This window comes from Zingiber officinale, chromosome 9B (genome assembly GCF_018446385.1).
Source record: "Zingiber officinale cultivar Zhangliang chromosome 9B, Zo_v1.1, whole genome shotgun sequence".
In the NCBI taxonomy this organism is placed as follows: domain Eukaryota; kingdom Viridiplantae; phylum Streptophyta; class Magnoliopsida; order Zingiberales; family Zingiberaceae; genus Zingiber; species Zingiber officinale.
In genome coordinates, this window is record NC_056003.1 from 27,241,499 (window position 1) to 27,262,343 (window position 20,845).

Sequence of the window (20,845 nt, forward strand, 5' to 3'; positions counted from 1 at the left end):
CTTTTGGAAGAATTGTTAGACATAGGGACCTGTTAGTATTAGCCCTAGTACCAATTATGAGATGATTGTAAAGAGCTCCTTTTGTATCATATTTCATTATTAATAAAGGCAAAGTTGGTTATTATATTTAATTCAATTCAGTGCCGAATGAATAAGTGTAATAATGTCCTAGAGTAGTAGGTTCTTATCTACAATTTGTCAATTGGTTGAATTGATAGTGAGATATTGTAGAGAACACTACTCTCAACTGTTTCTAGTCGAGCATTAATATACAAGGACAATATTAATGCGTTGAGACTAGCATGTAGGTCAATGGATGACTTGATCTTACAAGTCATGGATATGAGATATCAGGTTGGCACATGGGTATATATTAGAGAATATGTACTGAATGACCCGCCATGAGAATGTTTCATGGATCGTCGTATAAGTGTCGTAAACATTCTCATGTGATTATTGGTATGAATAGTCCTTAGACCTAAAGTCACTACGGTTCCCTACATAAAGAGTTGTATACTTTGGTATCGACAAACGTCACCCGTAACAGGGTGGACCATAAAATCGATCACTGGGTATGCAATAAGTTATGCGGAGCGATGTGAGTGGTGTAGATGGGATTTATCCCTTCCATATGACGGAAGTGATATCTATGGGCCCCTTGATTAGTAGGACACAAGAATGCATGGTCATGCTTAAATGAGTCAATATGCGATATTGAGCTTATTTAATTGAGTGTGTCTACTTAGAGATCAAGAAACATAAAGATTGATAAGAGGATGACACGGTCTATGCCTCATTGATCAATCTAGATATCGAGGATAGAAGGATTGAGTCATACAAGATAATAGCCACGGAAAGGTTAAGTCGGATCTCGACATTCTCGTCACTTGGGTAGCAATGATGCCTTGCTAGATGTCACTCATTGCTTATGTATTTAAATGTTGACTTGGATACATTGCCAACGTTACGAGAACCTATTGGGTCACACACAAAGAACAAGTCAATGGAGATGGATTCATATAATGAATCATTGGATAAGTCTAATTCAAATTGGACTCATTGAGTAAGACTCAATTAAATCCAACTATTGGATTGAGTCCAATTCAAATTAGACTCATTGAATCAATTGGATTGATGATTAATGAGTTGGACTCATTATATGATTTCATGAATTATTTGATGATTAATGAGTTGGACTCATTATATGATTTCATGAATTTGAATTCATGAAGAAAGAGGAGTGTACAACTTGAATTACTCATGCATTGGATGCATTGGATGAAGAGTGAACAATTTAAATTGCTCATGCATTGGATGCATTGGATTCATTGGATGAAGAGTGAACCATTTGAATTGCTCATGCATAGGATGCATTGGATTCATTGGATGAAGACAAATATTAATGTCAATCAAGGCAATTGACATTAAGGCATGAGGCAATTTCATGAATCTATAAAAGGGAGTTTTTGGATTCATTTTCATGATGAATTTTTGGTGTTCTTGCTCTTCTTCCTCCTCCTCTCTTCCACTTGCCGAAACTTCCAAGAAGGGTTGCTAGCACAACCGTTGGTTGTTTCATTCTCCACTTTGTGAGTTTGTGAGACAAACGAGACTTGTTCGTGTGGATACCATAGAGGCGTGGCCACTTAATCGCGCTAAGATCCGCATCTAAAGAAACGTTGTTGTCGGGATTGTGAAGGGCACGCAACAAAGGTATAACTTTCTCATGTAGAAAATTAGTACTTAGTATATGGTTTCCTTTCACATGGATTTTCTGGAAAGGAACTAGATATTTTCCACTGCGCTTTCGCATGTTTAGCGCCTTAGTTCCTTAAAGTGGTATCAGAGCCACTTGCGAAGGCATATACTAAGTAGTTAGAATTTCATATGTGATATAGAAATTGCATGACATGTTTATTATGATTTGCATGATTATGAGCAAGTTTCGGCCAAAAGGTTTTTAGCGAAACCATCATGGCGTTGTGGCTCATAATTAGTTGTTTAAATCATAGTAAATTTTGTTATAATAGATTGAGAATTTTATATGACATGGTGCATGGTTATGGCCCTTAAACCCCGATATGATTGGATGTGTGTGTTGTAATTCATAATACGGCCTGCGTGTCGTGCCTCTTCTCTTTTATTCTAGTTGTAAATTTAGATTACACTCGAATGTAACTCGAGTTTTCTTTAGATTTTGTAATGTACAAATTAGAGAAGAATAAGTCTACTTGACGACGGTGAGAAAAGGAGAAGGACAACAACACATGGCGACCACGAAGCACTTGGACAAGATGCTTTTGCCTAGGTTGACTTTTCGATCTTCTCAATGGCTTGAGAGGATCATAGATAATGGGGCCATAACCATGTCACGATTTCTTTTATGCATATATGTGATGTATGCCATGATATGCTATGATTGTATGCGATGCATGCGTAGTTTAATCATGATTAGGTCTTTCAAATATGCCTACCAAAGTTTTGTACTCACTTCTAGCTCGATCAATTGTAGTCAGGTTTTGCCAAAGCAAAGTGACTCAATTTATCTTGCTAGAGTGTGAAAGACAATTGTGATGTCCGACTACTAAAACTTTGGGTGTGACTTAACTAAGTTGAGAACTTAGAGGCATATCTCATACGATGAAATTCAAAATCATACTAGTCTTGGGCGATTAGCCAAAGCTAACTCAAGATGAGTTATAATGAAATTTCATAAGACGGGCAAATGAACAAATAGTCTTGTTCACACAATGATACAAGAGTTACATATGATGTAAGTAAATGTTGCTTACCTAACTTATACTAAGTCTTGGGCGATTAGCCAAAGCTAACTCAAGATGCGGTATAATACGGATCTTGTCCCACATAAATGTTATCGCGATTGGATTTAGAGCTAGTAGTGTGGGTAAAACCACATACATGACTTGCTTCTACCAAAGCTTTACAATTTAGTGAGAGAATCGTTTAATTAAAGGTCTAGTTAAATGATGATACTTATTTCTACATTTTATTGTTGTAGATCACCATGTCGTCAAATACGTCAAATACTCTCTCTCTGTGATCTGTCCTTGATAAGGACAAGTTTAATGGAGCTAACTTCCTAGACTGGTACAGAAACTTGAGAATAGTTCTCAAGCAAAAAAAAAAACTGTACGTCCTAGAACAACCCATTCCTGAAGTACCCCCCACTACTACCACTAGAGCTGATAAGGATGCTTATAAGAAGCATCAAGATGATGCATTAGATGTATCATGCCTTATGCTCGCTACCATGAACTCTGAGCTTCAGAAGCAGAACATGGACGCTTATGATATGGTTGAACACCTTAGACAACTATATCAAGGACAAGCAAGACATGAGAGATTTGAGATCTCTAAAGCTCCATTTCAATGCAGAATGCAAGAAGGAAGTCCCATAGGGCCTTATGTGCTCAAAATGATCGGGTATGTGGAGAACCTACAAAGACTGGGATTTCCACTAGGCTAAGAAATCATTGCCCGAAAGCTATAGTCAATTTGTTATGAACTATAACATGAATGAAATTGACAAACCATCGCCTGAGATGTTGAGCATGTTGAGAACTGTTGAACTCAACCTTAAGAAGGCAAAGCCTAGCACCATTTTAATTGTGCCAAAGGGCAAAGGCAAATGGAAGCCCAAAGGTAAGGGTAAGACTCAAGCCAAAGGCAAGGGAAAAGCTCATGCATTGAAATCCAAAGGTGGGGTGGCTAAGGAAGGAACCTGCTTCCACTGTGGTGAGATCAGACATTGGAAGAGGAATTGCAAATTATACCTAGAGGAAGTGAAAAGGAAGAGAAGTGAAACTTCTGCCTCAAGTATACATGTTATAGAAGTCAATCTATCTATTTCTTCTTCATGGGTATTAGATACCGGATGTGCATCTCACATTTGTACTAATGTGCAGGGCTTGAGAAATAGTAGAATATTGACAAAGGACGAAGTGGACCTACGAGTAGGCAATGGCGCAAGAGTTGCTGCTATAGCTGTAGGAACATATTCCTTATCTTTGGCCACTGGACTTGTTTTAGAACTTGAAGAGTACTGTTATGTGTCTGCCTTAACTAAGAACATCATCTCTGTTTCTTGTTTGGACAAGAAAGGATTCTCATTTGTAATAAAGGACAAATGTTATTCCATTTATTTCAATGAAATATTCTAGTGTAGTGCACATCTTGTGAATGGACTCTATGTTCTAGATTTTGACAACCCAATCTATAACATAAATACCAAACGGTTCAAGTTTAATGATTTGAACCAAACATATCTCTGGCATTGTCGCTTGGGTCACATAAATGAGAGTCGCATATCCCAACTCCATAAGGATGGACTTTTAGACTCATTTGATTTCGAATCTTGTCTTCAAGGCAAGATGACAAAAACTCCATTTAATGGACATAGCGAAAGAGCTAATGATTTGTTAGGACTCATACATACAGATGTATGTGGCCCTTTCAGAATAGCAGCTAGAGGAGGCTACAATTACTTCATTACTTTTACTAATGATTTCAGTAGATATGACCATGTGTATCTAATGCGACATAAGTTAGAATCTTTTGAAAAGTTCAAAGAATTCAAGAATGAAGTACAAAATCAACTTGGTAAGAATATTAAGATGCTTCGATCAGATCGAGGTGGGGAATATCTTAGCCAAGAGTTTCATGGCCATCTCGTTGAGTGTGGGATAATATCTCAACTCACTTCACCTGGAATACCACAATGGAATGGTGTATCAGAACAGAGAAATCGTACTTTATTAGATATGGTACGAACGATGATGAGTCAAACAGAACTTCCTGCTTCCTTCTGGGGACATGCTCTAGAGACGACCGCTTTCACACTTACCGCGTTTCATCCAAGGCTGTCATAAAGACACCATATACGATATGGACTGGGAAGAGTCCCAAGATGTCTTTGAAGATTTGGGGATGTGGGGCTTATGTTCGACGACAAGTCTCCGATAAACTAGGACCCAAATCAGACAAGTGATATTTTGTAGGATATCCCAAGGAAACAAAGGGATATTACTTTTATAATCCCACGCAAGGCAAAGTGTTTGTTGCCAGAACTGGTGTCTTTGTAGAAAGGGAATTTATTTCTAGAAGAACTACTGGGAGTACTGTCGATCTTGAAGAAATTCAAGATACACAAACTAGTACTGACGCCTTGATGGAAACTAAACAGGTACCACAAGATGTTGTGAATCATGATTTTGTTACACCACAAGAAGTTGTGGAGCAACAACCTGTTCAAGTAGAACAAGCTCTACACAGATCTGATAGGACCCGTCATTAACCTGAGAGATATTCTTTTCTCTTGTCTGACCATGGTGATGTAGAGCTTATTGGTCTCAATAAGCCTACACCTTATCAGGAAGCTGTACAGGGCCCAGATTCTGAGAAATGGCTAAAGGTCATGAGATCCGAAATGAAATCCATGTACACTAACCAAGTATGGACTTTGGTTGATCCACCTGAAGGGATCAAACTCATTGGGTGTAAGTGGGTCTTCAAAGTGAAGACAGACATGGATGGTCATATGCATACCTATAAAGGTAGATTGGTGGCTAAAGGATTCAAGCAAATTCATGGTATAGACTATTATGAAACCTTTTCACCAGTTGTGATGCTCAAGTCCATTCGGATCATGCTTGCTATTGCAGCTTATTATGATTACGAGATCTGGCAGATAGATGTCAAAACTGCATTTCTTAACGGAAATCTACTCGAGGATGTGTACATGACCCAACCTGAGGGTTTTGTAGATCCAAAGAATGCTGGAAAGGTGTGTAAGTTGCAAAGATCTATTTATGGATTGAAGCAAGCTTCTAGAAGCTGGAATCTTCGATTCGATGATGCAATCAAAATGTTTGGTTTCATTAAAAATGAAGATGAACCTTGTGTCTACAAGAAGGTTAGTGGGAGCACAGTCATCTTTCTCATATTGTATGTAGATGACATACTTCCCATTGGAAATGATATCCCTACTCTTCAATCAGTGAAGACTTGGCTTGGGAATTGTTTTTCAATGAAAAACTTAGGTGAAGCAGCCTACATTTTAGGCCTTAAGATCTATAGAGATAGATCTAAAAAATTGCTTGGTCTAAGCCAGAGTATATATATTGACAAGGTGCTTAAACGTTTTGCCATGGAGAATTTCAAGAAGGGATTCCTACCTATGTCACATGGTGTGAGTCTTTCGAAGACTCAATGCCCCTCTTCTAAGGAAGAAAGGGACCGTATGGATCAGATTCCTTATGCATTTGCAATAGGGTCTATCATGTACGCCATTCTTTGTACTCGCCCAGATGTCTCGTATGCGTTAAGCATGACGAGCAGATACGAGTCAGATCCAGGTGAAGGTCACTGGACAGCAGTCAAGAATATTCTTAAGTACTTGAGAAGGACTCAAGATTATTTCTTGATCTTTGGAGGCGATGAAAAGCTTGTTGTAAAGGGTTACACCGATGCTAGCTTCCAAACTGACAAAGATGATTATAGATCGCAGTCAAGATATGTATTTTGCTTAAATGGTGGTGCTGTGAGCTGGAAGAGTTTAAAGCATGACACAGTCACTGATTCTACAACAGAGGCCAAGTACATTGCTGCTTCAGCTGCAGCAAAGGAGGCTGTTTGGATCAGGAAGTTCATTACCAAGCTTGGTGTTGTTCCTAGTATAGTAAGCCCAATATACCTCTATTGTGATAATAATAGGGCTATAGCACAGGCTAAGGAACCTTGCTCTCATTAAAGATCCAAACATATACTATGGCGATTCCATCTCATTCGAGAGATCATCGATAGAGGAGATGTAAATATATGTAGAGTACCGACCGATGCTAACATTGTGGATCCTTTGACCAAGGCTTTGGCACAGAGGAAGCATGATGGTCATACTAGGTCACTGGGTATTAGATATTTCAGTGATTGGCACTAGTGCTAGTGGGAGATTGTTAGTATTAGCCCTAGTACCATTTATGAGATGATTGTAAAGGGCTCCTTTTGTATCATATTTCACTATTAATAAAGGCAAAGTTGGTTATTATATTTACTTCAATTCAATGCCGAATAAATAAGTATAATAATGTCCTAGAGTAGTAGGTTCTTATCTACAATATGTCAATTGGTTGAATTGATAGTAAGATATTGTAGAGAACACTACTCTTGACTGTTCCTAGTCGAGCATTAATATACAAGGACAATATTAATACGTTGAGACTAGCATGTAGGTCAACGGATGACTTGATCTTACAAGTCATGGATATGAGATATCAGGTTAGCACATGGGTATATATTAGAGAATATGTACTGAATGACCCACCATGAGAATGTTTCATGGATCATCGTATGAGTGTCGTAACCATTCTCATGTGACTATTGGTATGAATAGTCCTTAGACCTAAAGTCACTACGGTTCCCTACATAAAGAGTTGTATACTTTGGTATTGACAAACGTCACCCGTAACAGGGTGGACCATAAAATCGATCACTGGGTATGCAATAAGTTATGCGGAGCGATGTGAGTGATGTAGATGGGATTTATCCCTTCCATATGACGGAAGTGATATCTATGGGCCCCTTGATTAGTAGGACACAAGAATGCATGGTCATGCTTAAATGAGTCAATATGCGATATTGAGCTTATTTAATTGAGTGTGTCTACTTAGAGATCAAGAAACATAAAGATTGATAAGAGGATGACACGGTCTATGCCTCATTGATCAATCTAGATATCGAGGATAGAAGGATTGAGTCATACAAGATAATAGCCATGGAAAGGTTAAGTCGGATCTCGACATTCTCGTCACTTGGGTAGCAATGATGCCTTGCTAGATGTCACTCATTGCTTATGTATTTAAATGTTGACTTGGATACATTGCCAACGTTACGAGAACCTATTGGGTCACACACAAAGAACAAGTTAATGGAGATGGATTCATATGATGAATCATTGGATAAGTCTAATTCAAATTGGACTCATTGAGTAAGACTCATTTAAATCCAACTATTGGATTGAGTCCAATTCAAATTAGACTCATTGAATCAATTGGATTGATGATTAATGAGTTGGACTCATTATATGATTTCATGAATTTGAATTCATGAAGAAAGGGGAGTGTACAACTTGAATTACTCATGCATTGGATGCATTGGATGAAGAGTGAACAATTTGAATTGCTCATGCATTACATGCATTGGATTCATTGGATGAAGAGTGAACCATTTGAATTGCTCATGCATAGGATGCATTGGATTCATTGGATGAAGACAAATATTAATGTCAATCAAGGCAATTGATATTAAGGCATGAGGCAATTTCATGAATATATAAAAGGGAGTTTTTGAATTCATTTTCATGATGAATTTTTGGTGTTCTTGCTCTTCTTCCTCCTCTTCTCTTCCACTTGCCGAAACTTCCAAGAAGGGTTGCTAGCACAACCTTTGGTTGTTTCATTCTCCACTTTGTGAGTTTGTGAGACAAACGAGACTTGTTCGTGTGGATACCATAGAGGCGCGACCACTTGATCGCGCTAAGATCTGCATTTAAAGAAACGTTGCTGTCGGGATTACGAAGGGCACGCAACAAAAGTATAACTTTCTCATGTAGAAAATTAATACTTAGTATATGATTTCCTTTCGTATGGATCTTCTGGAAAGGAACTAGATGTTTTCCGCTGCTCTTTCGCGTGTTTAGCGCCCTAGTTTCTTACAGGACCAAAAGACATCATAATCCTTTATATACACCTTTCCATCAAAGGTATAAATTGATATGGGAAATTATAGGTGGTTTATTAGGAGAGTTAACTGATCTATAAATGTAATTAATTGACTATATCCTGATATGATTTTGGGATTAATTCCCAAAATTATTCATTTCCAGCATTGGATACATTTTCTTAGTGAATTAATGCTTATGCTTCAAATAAGGAGAATAGAAAACAAAAACAACGAAATGAGCATTTGGTACATTGTCTTAGTGAATCAATGTTTATGCTTCGATAAAGAGAATAGAAAACAAAAACAATGAGATGAGAGCATGCCAAAGAATAAAGAGGGAACAATGGGCAACTACACTTACGTATCATGCAAGTTATTCCATACGGGCAGTAAAAGCCTGGACAACATGGTTTGCTGTCAACATTTCGTGAAGGCAATTGTTGTGATTCTTGAAGGTCAACCTTCTCGTCTGGAGGGACACTGCTTGCCCATCCTGGCTCACATCCAGGAACCCATGAACTCGAGTTGCAGTTTTTATTGGGTTTCATATAGTTAGTCCTTCCTCCACTATCAATGAAACTGTTAAAGTAAAATGTAACTTCAGCTGCTGTGCATAAGCGTCCATCAATATCTGCTTTCTCCAAATGAATCAGGAATAGTAAAGTTAGACACAATTTTTCATTGTACTCAAATAAATCTAACAAAAAGAATTGATAAAGTTTTAAGAGCTTATGCATGATTTAAAGCAGCATCCTGTTACAGATCTTTGAAATATATGAAGACATTAATACACGTGTTAACAACATATGCAAACAGTCATCATATTGAGTTACACCAGCCAGCCAAATCAACGATGCTTTCAATTCCTAAAATTAGAAGTAGCATGGAGTTAAATTGGCAGTTATTATACTTTTTTTTCCTCCATGAAAGAAGGTAAACAGCAGTTATGGTTTTAAACTTCGTCGGCCTGCCATATTAATAATGTTTTCATCTTCTAAAATCAGTAATAGAACCAAGATCCATCCTCAAATTCCAACAACAACATAAAAAAAAAACTGACCTGACAAACCAAAAGCAGGATTAACACAGCCCGGGGTACGTAGTAACAACTGACTCGAGAATCGTTACAATTCCGAATCGTAGTAAACAAATGCAGTTTAGTCAAAACTAAAATATCATGCGTACCTGGAGTTGTGGCTGCGCAGGCGACCATAAAACTCATATCCGTGCTGTAATTGAACGCCCGATCCCAATCCGATTGCCTGAAGCCCACAGTCCAAATCCACATCAACATTCGTGAACCGAAAAAAAAAAAAAGAAGAAGAAGAAGAAAAGGACCAAGAGGAAACGCACGCATCCTTGATGCAGAAGCCGAAGCGATCGTTGATGAGTGGGAATAAGCTCCGGGTGACATTGTTGACGTCCTCATTGAGCTGCGACAATAACGGCGACGTCAGAGACGGAGGGGGGTTGACTCCTCCGAAGCTCTGGCAACGACCGAGGGGGAAGAGCAGGAGCAATGCGGCTACGGCTACGAGGAAACGGGCTGTGGCAGAGGCCGGCCGAGCCCTCATCATCGCAAGGTCTCCGACGAGCAGAATGACGCAGGGGAGGAGGAGGAGGGGAGGCGACCAGATCGAGATGGAGGAGGAGAGAGTAAGTATTTTTAAAAGAGGGCAGCATTGTGGAGAACGAGTCGTGGCGACGAGCCGACGACTCTTCTCTTCCTAACGGCGACGATCGCGTCTATGGGGATGTCCGCACACAGCTGCTTCTCTCTAATGTCCACGGAAGCGGGCGGTTCGGAGTCAGCAGCCGAGCAGCGTGCCTCGGTAACCCATAGTAAATTGTTTATTCAAAATTATGCGCAGGTTGGGGAGAAGGAAGGACGAGAGGAGAGAGGTTTTTTACAAAGGTCACTGAGGAAGTCAAATTGGCGTACCAGTCCTTAACAGAAGTTTCCCCTCCATTGTTTAGCATTCTACATTAATAAATTTATTAAGGTACAAATTAAAAGAACGATTAATTATTATTTTCATGAAAAAACATCCTTTTTAAAATAATCAAAATAATACTATCATATTTCTGATTTTAAAAATATTTGTATTCTAATTACTGCATAATTATTATAACATGTAAGCGGCTGTTAAATATATTAAAATAAATTAATTTTTTTAGTTTAGATAAAAAAATTTATACAAAGTACTTTTATATAAAAAATATTTATTAATTTAATAAAAATATTTAAATTTAATCAAAATCATTTTAACAGGATCAAATTCACTTCATTAAAATAGTCATTGTAGAATTGTAAAAAAATTTAATAATTATTATAATAGTTTTTACAATGATTTTGATGGTGTTAAAATAGTTTTGATCAAATTTTAAAAATTTTGATTAAATTGTCAAAAAAAAAATATTTTATGTATAATATTTTTAATTAAGTTGAACCGTATTTTAACATATTATATTCTGTATCTAGCTTGCACAATAGTATTGGAAAGATATTTTAATATAAAAATATATAATGAGGTGCTCTTTTAAATTTTTTTAAAAAATAGATACTATTTTGATAATTGTAATAACTAGGGATTTTTTTAAAAAAAATATGTTGAGATTAATTTTGACTAATTAACTCTATTTTATTTCTAGGGAACAAGCTCCCATAATTATTGAATTGTTTTTTATGTACAAGTTGTAATAATACATAATAATAAAAAAAACAATTACACTCATATCATCCCTACCAAACAGAACCTTATTGTCCATCCTTAAATCATGTGAAAAAGATAAATCACAAACTCAGATTATAATCAATGACAAATAACTAAAAGATAAAGAAATCCGATTATAATAATACATGATTAAATTATGTCATTAAATAATTATTACTACTAGTAAATAGCAATCACTAAATAATTATATAGCTCTCATTAAATTCAGAAAAGTATATTTAACTTTAATATTGTTATTTTTTATATTGTTCCTGAAGTATATGACTTTCCCACAAGACTCAGTTAATAATCGGATGGTAAAATTATCATACAGAACCGGAGTAAGATTTGAATATCTCCTAAAATTCATTTCCGTAGGTAATAAATTCCTCTATTTAGGAAGCTGTTGTACAATGATTTATCACTCTTCCACCGGCTTGGGGTTCTTACCACGCACATTAAGTATATTCTTTACGCAAGCAATTAATTATAAGTCCTTTATCGAGTTGATTAATCCATGAACATGATTGTGTGGACTTCAATACCCTACTCGTTCAACATCCGTGGAATTTAAACGAATAAACATCAACCAATGCCCTTTGAGTTTTGACCCAACAAAATAAAAAAAAAATTATCCTTTAATATATAAAAGGTTGCAAATGAGTGGACTAGTTAAATCAAATGTGGAGTTTTTTTCTAGACCTCATCAATCGAGTTTGATAGGCCTCATTTGAAATTATTATATGTAAAGGATCATTATACTATCTAGATAAAATATTTCTCTTGTTTTATCACTATATATATATTTTATCAAAGAACCGACAATATATAGCGATCATTTGAGATGAATATATCATCTTTTGTTTCAATAAATAATTATTTATTTTTTTATTTTAAAAATAATTTAAAATTATAAAAAAAAACTGAGGGTTTACCTTGTCATATCAAGAATACTTTCTTTAAAAAAACATATGCAAGTGGAATCAAATATATAAGGGTAGAAGTGTGCTAATGAATTGAATGACTTAGTTCTATCACATAAAAATATGTCCCTAATTGTTATTTATTTATATCGAGCGCTTACTTTTTTTAAAAAATATATTAAAATAATATCTCATTTATAATTTAATATTTGTTGAAGTAGTTTGAATTAAAATTATACCACTTTAAAATAACTTTAATTAAAATTATATCATTTTAGAGTAACTTTGATCCAAACTGTTTAAAACTGCTCGAAGGTGATGTAATTTTGATTAAAATTATTTAAATATGTTGTACCTTTAGTTAAGATTGCTCGTGCCCTTAGAATAATATATTTCTAAGTTGAAGCAGTTTTGATCAAAATTGCAAAACCTTATATCAATTTTGATCAGTTTTGATTAAAATTGTACTTAAGCATTTTGAGTATTAAATTTCGGACCAAGCATTATTTTGTAATAATTTTTTATTCACCATTATCGCTCGATAGAGGTCAACTCATTTATACGCGTATTATAATAGTACAATATGACACGGTCACGCTATAGGAATAATCAGATATTAGCAGAGTATATTAATATTACAATATGACATGTTGACCCTATAAGAATAATTAAATTTACTGCCAGAATATATCGGTTGAATATTTTCGCCGGTAAACTTTGAAAAAATAATAGGATTTCTAACGGAATTTAACTTCCGTTCGAAATCAATTTTCAAGATTTTCGATAGAAATTAGATTTAGTTAGGAATCTTTTTGAGATTTCTGATAGAAATTAAATTTTGTTCCGTCAGGATCCCAAAAATAAAATTAGCACACATGTCCTTCTCCTCTCGCGTGCTTGTATTTCTCCTCTCCGACGATCTTGACGTTATCTCTCCTCTTCAGTGATCTTGGGGTAAATTCTCTCCTTCCCAAGCTCTTTTCTCCTCTTTCCGACCTCCGTTGGCCGCCAGCACACGGCTAGCAGCTTTGCCGGCCATTAGCACATGACTAGCGGTTTTTCCGACCACCAGCTGTGTGCTGGCAGCTTTGCCACCCCAGCATGCGACCGTGCCAGCATTCAACAAGAGGTTGGTGGCTGTGTCGATCGACGGCTGTGTCGGCCACCAGCAAGCGGCTATAGACAGCCAGCGGCATGCTAGCCGACTACTGGCAACGTGGCCGACCATCAGCTCATAGCCTACTACTTGGTCAGTCACCAACTCGTAGCCTCCTGCATGGCTTGCTACAAGCTCAGCAAGCTAAATCACGATTACGAGCTCGCCTTGCCACAAACTCGCGGCTACAAGCTTGATTCACCGTATATTCTTTTGTTATATTTGTTTGTGATTAAATTTTACTAATATTTTTATAGTATATTGCATTTGCTACTTTTCTTAGGCTAGACTACTTTTTTTTTCAGATATAATTTAATAAATAGTATATATTTGCTATTTTACCCAAAATGATAGTCATTTTATTTCTATCTTTCCATACATAACCGAAGAATGGAAAAGATTCTTCAAGAGTCTCGGGCCCAAGAAGCGCATGAGTAGCTAGGTGTGGAAGTAAAATCAATCCTTGTTTGTAATGGTTGAATTTAGATGTAGATTAAGTTAGTATTTTGATATATAACATGATATAATTATTTGATGATTTTAGTATTGGTATATTTATATTTATGTTAATTTTAAAGTTTATTATCTTTGGTTGGAGCATGAAAGATAGCATAGTTAGTTATTTGTCCGATCTAAAATTTAGATTTCTTGTATTTTAGGTTGATAGATATTATAAATTCAATATATGAGAAAATAATTTGGGTTTCTTTTAATTCACTAAGTTGAAATAGAAAATTATTTATCACTATTTATTTAAGTCCAAAATTAAAGATGACACTAATTAATATTTAATTTCCTTAGATCAGAAGAACATAATTGTCTCACACTCGATGCTAAATGACACATCTTGAAAAAAAATCCTATCATTTATTTAAATGGAAACTACCCAGCACTTTGTTTAATTTCCTTAGATCCCGATCTAACTTATTAGTTGTTAAATGGAAACTATCAATACTATATTATTTTTGATTGTTTTATTTAAGCTTAAATTAAATTGTACAAGTTTAATAGTATTTTAAATTATATTTTCATTAGGTAACAATGTATATAAACAAAGTTTAGATGTACAATCGATTAAAAACTGTATTTATTAGAGATGATTTTATTGCTTAAGTTGAACAATTTATGAATTTTGCTAAGAGTCATCCAGAATACATAAATGATGTCGAGTTATGATGTCTGTGTAAATATTCTAAATATAGAAATAGAGTCTTTCGTAATGAGGATATTATAAAAATACATATATGTGGAAATCATTTTGTGTCAAATTGCCACAATTGATATTGTTACGGAGAATCTTATTTGATAGAACTTATTGGGTCTTCTGTTGGTTCGTCATCTGACACAACTGTTACTGCACATGAATCATCAATTAATGATATTTCAATACAATCAATGGTTCACGATATAATGAATGCAGTTGATTATTCCAATATAGATGAAATATCAATACCTGAATATCAACAACTATATGAAATGTTAAAGGCTAGTGAAAGAGAAGTGTGGAAAGATATTTCTTCTGATCATTCCCAACTATCAGCTACTATAATGTTATTGAATATGAAAACATAACATTATTTTTCAAAAAGATGTTACAGTGACATATGTCAATTGATGTCAGAGTTGCTCCTTGTTGGTAACATAATGATTGATAGCTTCTACAATATGTAGAAATTGGTTAAAGATTTAGGTTTACAAGTAGAGAAGATTGATTCTTGTATAAATAATTATATGATATTTTAGAATAAAGACAACAAATTGAGTGAATGTAAAATCTGTACTCACCCTTGTTATAAGCATTGTATTCGCATACCAGGGAAGAAGAAGAAAAATATTACTTAGAAAGTGATAAATTACTTTCCTTTAACTACTAAACTTCAACATTTGTATGTATTTGCTGCTACAGCTTGCCACATGATGTGGCATCATAAGTATGAGCACGAAGGAGGTATTATATGTCATCTTTGTGATTCTCTTATATGAAAACATCTTGATATTTTATGTTGGATCGAGACGCGCTAGAGGGGGGGGGGAGGGAGGGTGAATAGCGCTCGTGGCTTTCACTTTTCGTTTCAGAGAATCAACGAGTAAATGCAACGAAAATATAAAACACAACATAGAAAGACCCAAGTGTTTTTACTTGGTTCGGAGCCTTGGGCGACTCCTACTCCAAGGCCCACGCTCGTTAAGCGTTTACTTTGGGCAACAACTATAATCGCAAAATAGTACAAGAGATTATTACAATTTAATTGTACTGAAAAACTATACCGACACAAGGGAATCAAAAAACTGAAGATCTTGGTTGTCGGTGTCTTGTTGTAGCTCAATCGGATTGTCTTGTTAGCAGTACGTTGAAGAAAGTGTTGGAGCAATCCCAATGGTCCATGGGACCATGTGTTTTGGTGTTTGGGCAAAGGGTTTAAATTAGGTTCACCCTTGTATTTGATATGTGTACTTGAGTTGTGTAGTACTGTAGGATACACATGTGACTCAGGTTGATGGCTTCGGGTCCGGTGAAGGATGGAACATCCGAGGGACCGTGGACAAGTGTTGGTTGCTACTCGGAAAGCCTATAGGTTCCACTGTACAAAAATTTTGTACAAAGATCTGAACCTTTTCCTAGCTACCATGTGTTCTTTTAAATTAAATTTTGGATCTCCTGCGGAACTTAACACGTTTGATCCAAAACTTAATCTATTTGTTCTTTTAGGTTTTGACTTGGATCTCCTGCGGAACTTAACACGTTCGACCCAAGTCTCCTTAAGTTATTAATTCCATTAAATATTAATTTCCATAAAAGGTTCCCAGTACTGACGTGGCGAGGCACATGGCCTTCTTGGATATGGGAGCAACCACCACCGACTAGACAAAACCTTTAATAGAAAGCTAATATTTAATTTCCTAAAATAACTTTAGGTTAACCAAAGAGAACAATCAAATCACAAGGAAAAGAAAAAACAAAAGAACACAGCTTCGAAAAAACATATTCGAAATTCTAGAACGTAAGCCTCTTGTATTTGGTATTATTTCCATAAATAACTAGCATGATGCGGAAATAGAAATTACTAGTTATACCTTGTAGAAAAACCTCTTAATCTTCTACCGTATTCCTCTTCTAACCTCGGACGTTGTGTGGGCAATGATCTACCAAGATGAGAAACCACCAACCACCTTCTTCTCCTCCAAGTAAGGTTCGGCCACAAAAGAAAAGCTTCACCAAGGAGAAAAACCAAAATACTAACCAAGCTCCAAGAGATGCTAGCTTTCTCTCCTTCTTCTTCTTCTTCTCCAAGTAGTATCCGGCCACCACAAGAGCTCCAAGGGAGAGAGAGAGGTTCGGCCACCACAAGAGGAAGAGAGGGAGAGGATGGCCGGCCACACCAAGGAACAAAAGAGGGAGAGGAATAATAGATGTTGTGTCTTGTGAAGGCACCCTCACCCCTTCTTTTATATTCCTTGGCCTAGGTAAATTAGGAAATTTAATTACAATAAATTTTCCTTAATTTCCTTGACATGATTTAATTGAGAAAAATAAAATAATATTTACCAAATTAAACAATGATGGCCGGCCAAAATAATAGGAAGCAAATTGGACAAGTTTCAATCAACAATTAAAACTTTCCTTATTTGTTTCCGGAAATTTTAAAATAAAATTTCTCTTAAAAATCTCTTCATGGTTAATAAAAGGAAATATCTATAATTTTAATTTTATTAACATGTGAATAATTTTAAAGAGAAAATAAAACATCTCTCCAATCTACAAATAAGGAAAGAGATCTAATCTCTTTCTTTAATCTTTTGTAAATCTTTTACAAGAGAGATATTTTAATTTTAATTCTCTTTTAAATTAAATCTTCCACATAATAATAAACATTAAAATTAAATTTTCTTTTTAATTAATTATGGCCGGCCCTACTAGCTTGGGTTCAAGCTAGGGCCGGCCACCTTAAACCCAAGCTTAGGCCCTAGCTTGGTTCCCAAGCTAGCTTGGCCAGCCCCTTTAGGTGGGTATAGAAGGTGGGTATATGTGGGTATAGTACTCTATAAATAAGAGGCTACGATAGGGACCGAGAGGAGGAATTGGTTTTGGTCTCCGATAAAATTAAGCATCCCATGGCCCCCAACACACAACTTAATTTTATCAATGATAATTCATTCCACTAGAGAACTATCATTGAACTACCGCACCAATCCCAAATTATATTTTTGGGCTCCTTCTTATTATGAGTGTGTTAGTCTCCCTGTGTTTAAGATATCGAATGTCCACTAATTAAGTGTGTTACTGACAACTCATTTAATTAATATCTAAGTCCAAGAGTAGTACCACTCAACTTTATTATTATGTCGGACTAAGTCCACCTGCAGGGTTTAACATGACAATCTTTATGAGCTCCTCTTGAGGACATTATCAACCTAGTATCACTAGGACACAGTTTCCTTCTATAATCAACAACACACACTATGAGTGATACCATTTCCCAATTTATCGGGTTTATTGATTCATCGAACTAAATCTCACCCATTGATAAATTAAAGAAATAAATATCAAACATATGTGCTTGTTATTATATTAGGATTAAGAGCACACACTTCCATAATAACTGAGGTCTTTATTCCTTTATAAAGTCAGTATAAAAGGAACGACCTCAAATGGTCCTACTCAATACACTCTGAGTGTACTAGTGTAATTATATAGTCAAGATAAACTAATACCTAATTACACTACGACTTTCTAATGGTTTGTTCCTTTCCATTCTGGTCGTGAGCTACTGTTTATAATTTATAAGGTACTGATAACATCATCTTCTGTATGTGACACCACATACTATGTTATCTACAATATAAATTAAATGAACAACTACAAACAAATGTAGATAATTAGACCAAATGTGATTCTTTATTCATAATGAATGTTTACAAAGCTTAGGCTTTCAGTATACATTCCAACAACAAGGCAGCGAGGACAAGGGCCGAGGGAAGCGACTTCGAGGCATACGCCAAGGATGACATTGGGGACGAGCCGTGGGCTTGTATGCATCCGAGGGACGAGAGCCAAAGAGGAAGTAGGCTTGAAGGCAAAAGGTCAAGGCTGCGAAGGAGGCGTCAAATGAGTCGTAAGGGTGAGGGTCCGAATGTTGTGAGAGAATGTACTCGGTACCAGTCAACTGCATGTTTCATCAGTCGACTGGTGCAATCGACTGGAGCAGTCGACTAGGAGCGAACAGAATGCTTCTGTTCGCTTAACTAGTGTGGAGCAATCGGCTGCTAGTTTTAGCAGTCGACTAGTATCGAGCCGTTGGAATGTAACGGTCAAATTTCCACAAAGGACAGTCGACTGCATGTTTTGGCAGTCGACTGGTAGGCGGGGTTTCCAACCCGTGGCCTATATAACCAAGCCTTGGGAGCTTGGTTATAGTTGATGAAATAGAGGTGATTAATCTCTATTAGTAGTCTCTGTGCCCTAGCTTGTAAAGAGTCCTTGGTGAGAATTGTGGTGAGGTTTCTCCACCCACAAGGAGCTACGTGAGCTAGCCGGAGGTCTTCTGGGGAGTAATCCATCGACGGATAGGGATCGTCCACCTCAAGGACACGCCGTGGAGTAGGAGCTTTATCTCCGAACCACGTAAATGATCGTGTAGCTTGGTTTGCATTCTTTCTTTTCTTTAGTTTAATTTCCTTTAACTTGTTTATTTTGTATATTCCGCTGCGCATACTAACAAGTGTAGGAAGATCAATCGATTTGGGGGCGCCGTCTATCCAACCCCCTTCAAGCGGGCTGACCGATCACCTACAAGTGGTATCAGAACGAAGGTTGCACTTCACCGGACTAATCGTCGAAAATAGCAAATACAAGAAGATGACCAGCTTGATTGAACCTCCAAAGTTTGAAGGAGGAAGCCTTAGGGGCATCACCTATTGGATGATGAAGATGGAGATCTTCTTCGACACGGATTGGGACACCATGATGGTGGTAAATGAACCGTTCGAAGTCCTGAAGGATAAGAAAGGGAAGAAACTCTTACCGCGATATTGGACGGAAGAGCAAACCTCACGGTCAAAGGCAAATTCAAGGGTAATATCGATTTTAATTGATATTTTGCCTAATAACTTGATGAGTCGTGTAGGTGACTATAAGAACACCCACAATTTGTGGAACAAGATAAAGAAGGTTCAATGGGAAGAATCTATGCCTACACAAGAAGAAGAAGAAGAGCCCAAGGAGATGGGCTTAATGGCTCAAGATGAGAAGGAGCAACCGGAAGGTGACGAGCACTCAACTTTCGAAGAGGAGAAGGATAAAGAAATGTCATCCACTAGTGTGGATGAGGATACATCCTCAAAGGTTTAAGAAGAATCCAAGACAAGTGAAGAAGAAGAAGAAGAAATCTTAGAAGAAGTCAACCTAGTGAGCACCTCCACTGAAGCAAAGTCAAAAGATCACATTTTGTGCTTCAGATGCAATGAAAGGGGATACTACAAAAATAGATGTCCAATGGGTAAGAAGGTAACTCCTAAACTCACTCAAATTATTTTAGATACTAATTTGGGTTGTAGGAATGATGGTGCCAAGAAGAAGAAAGAGAAGAAGCACATTAAATGCTTCACTTGTGGTGAAATAGGGCACTACCACACCAAATGCCCAAGGAAGAGAGAGCTCAAAAGGTTGGGGCATTTAAGGATGTGGGAAAAGAAGTGGAGGAAGAATGGAGGCTCATGTCAAGGGGGAGCTCCAAAGGTAAAGGGTAAGGTAAACTCTAATTTAAATTTGAAGTCAACTTTAAATTCCTCCATGCATGTTAGGAAAAATAATGTTAATCATTATATGCCCATGCAAAATTTTGGTTTCAAATATCATGATAGGAGTAGGGTAATTGTAGATCAAAACCCTAGGAGACTCATTCATGATAAATCTAGAAATAGTAGACCTAAGGAAACCCAATGCATTAATCCCAAGAAGGGGAGACACATGCCTAGAAAGGGTAGATCTAGGAATGCCCATGGTGGACATGTTGATTCTAGGATTAGGACCTAGAAAGGGAAAATCAAGCTTTCAAGGCAAAGCTTGATAAGTTGGAAAAAACCCTAGAAAGATTCAATGTTGGATCTAAGGGTTTAGGTATGGTGTTGGGTAGTCAAAGACCCAACAATGATAGATCGGGTTTGGGATATCGATCTAGTGTCTTCAATGCTAAGGGAAAGTCTTATGCTATGGTTGCATATGCCTATAGTAAGGAGAAGCCAATAAATGGCAAGGGAAAGTCAATTAAAGGTAAGGAGAAATTAACCAAGGACAAGGTGTCCAAGGTTAAGAAAGT

The 20,845-nt window shown here is 36.6% G+C and overlaps 1 protein-coding gene across 1 annotated transcript in view; it reads right to left on the bottom strand.

The window, feature by feature from the left end:
* Nucleotides 1-10,554, bottom strand: part of LOC122022896 (ABC transporter G family member 24-like) — an 18,012-nt gene extending 7,458 nt beyond the window's left edge. Inside the window, exons 1-3 of the mRNA XM_042581007.1 lie at nt 10,090-10,554; nt 9,922-9,998; nt 9,098-9,367 (exon numbers count right to left, since the gene is read on the bottom strand). Coding sequence (XP_042436941.1) covers nt 9,098-9,367; nt 9,922-9,998; nt 10,090-10,313 — 571 coding nt within the window. The 5' untranslated portion in view covers nt 10,314-10,554. The remainder of the gene's footprint in view (nt 1-9,097; nt 9,368-9,921; nt 9,999-10,089) is intronic.
* Nucleotides 10,555-20,845: the final 10,291 nt, after the last annotated feature.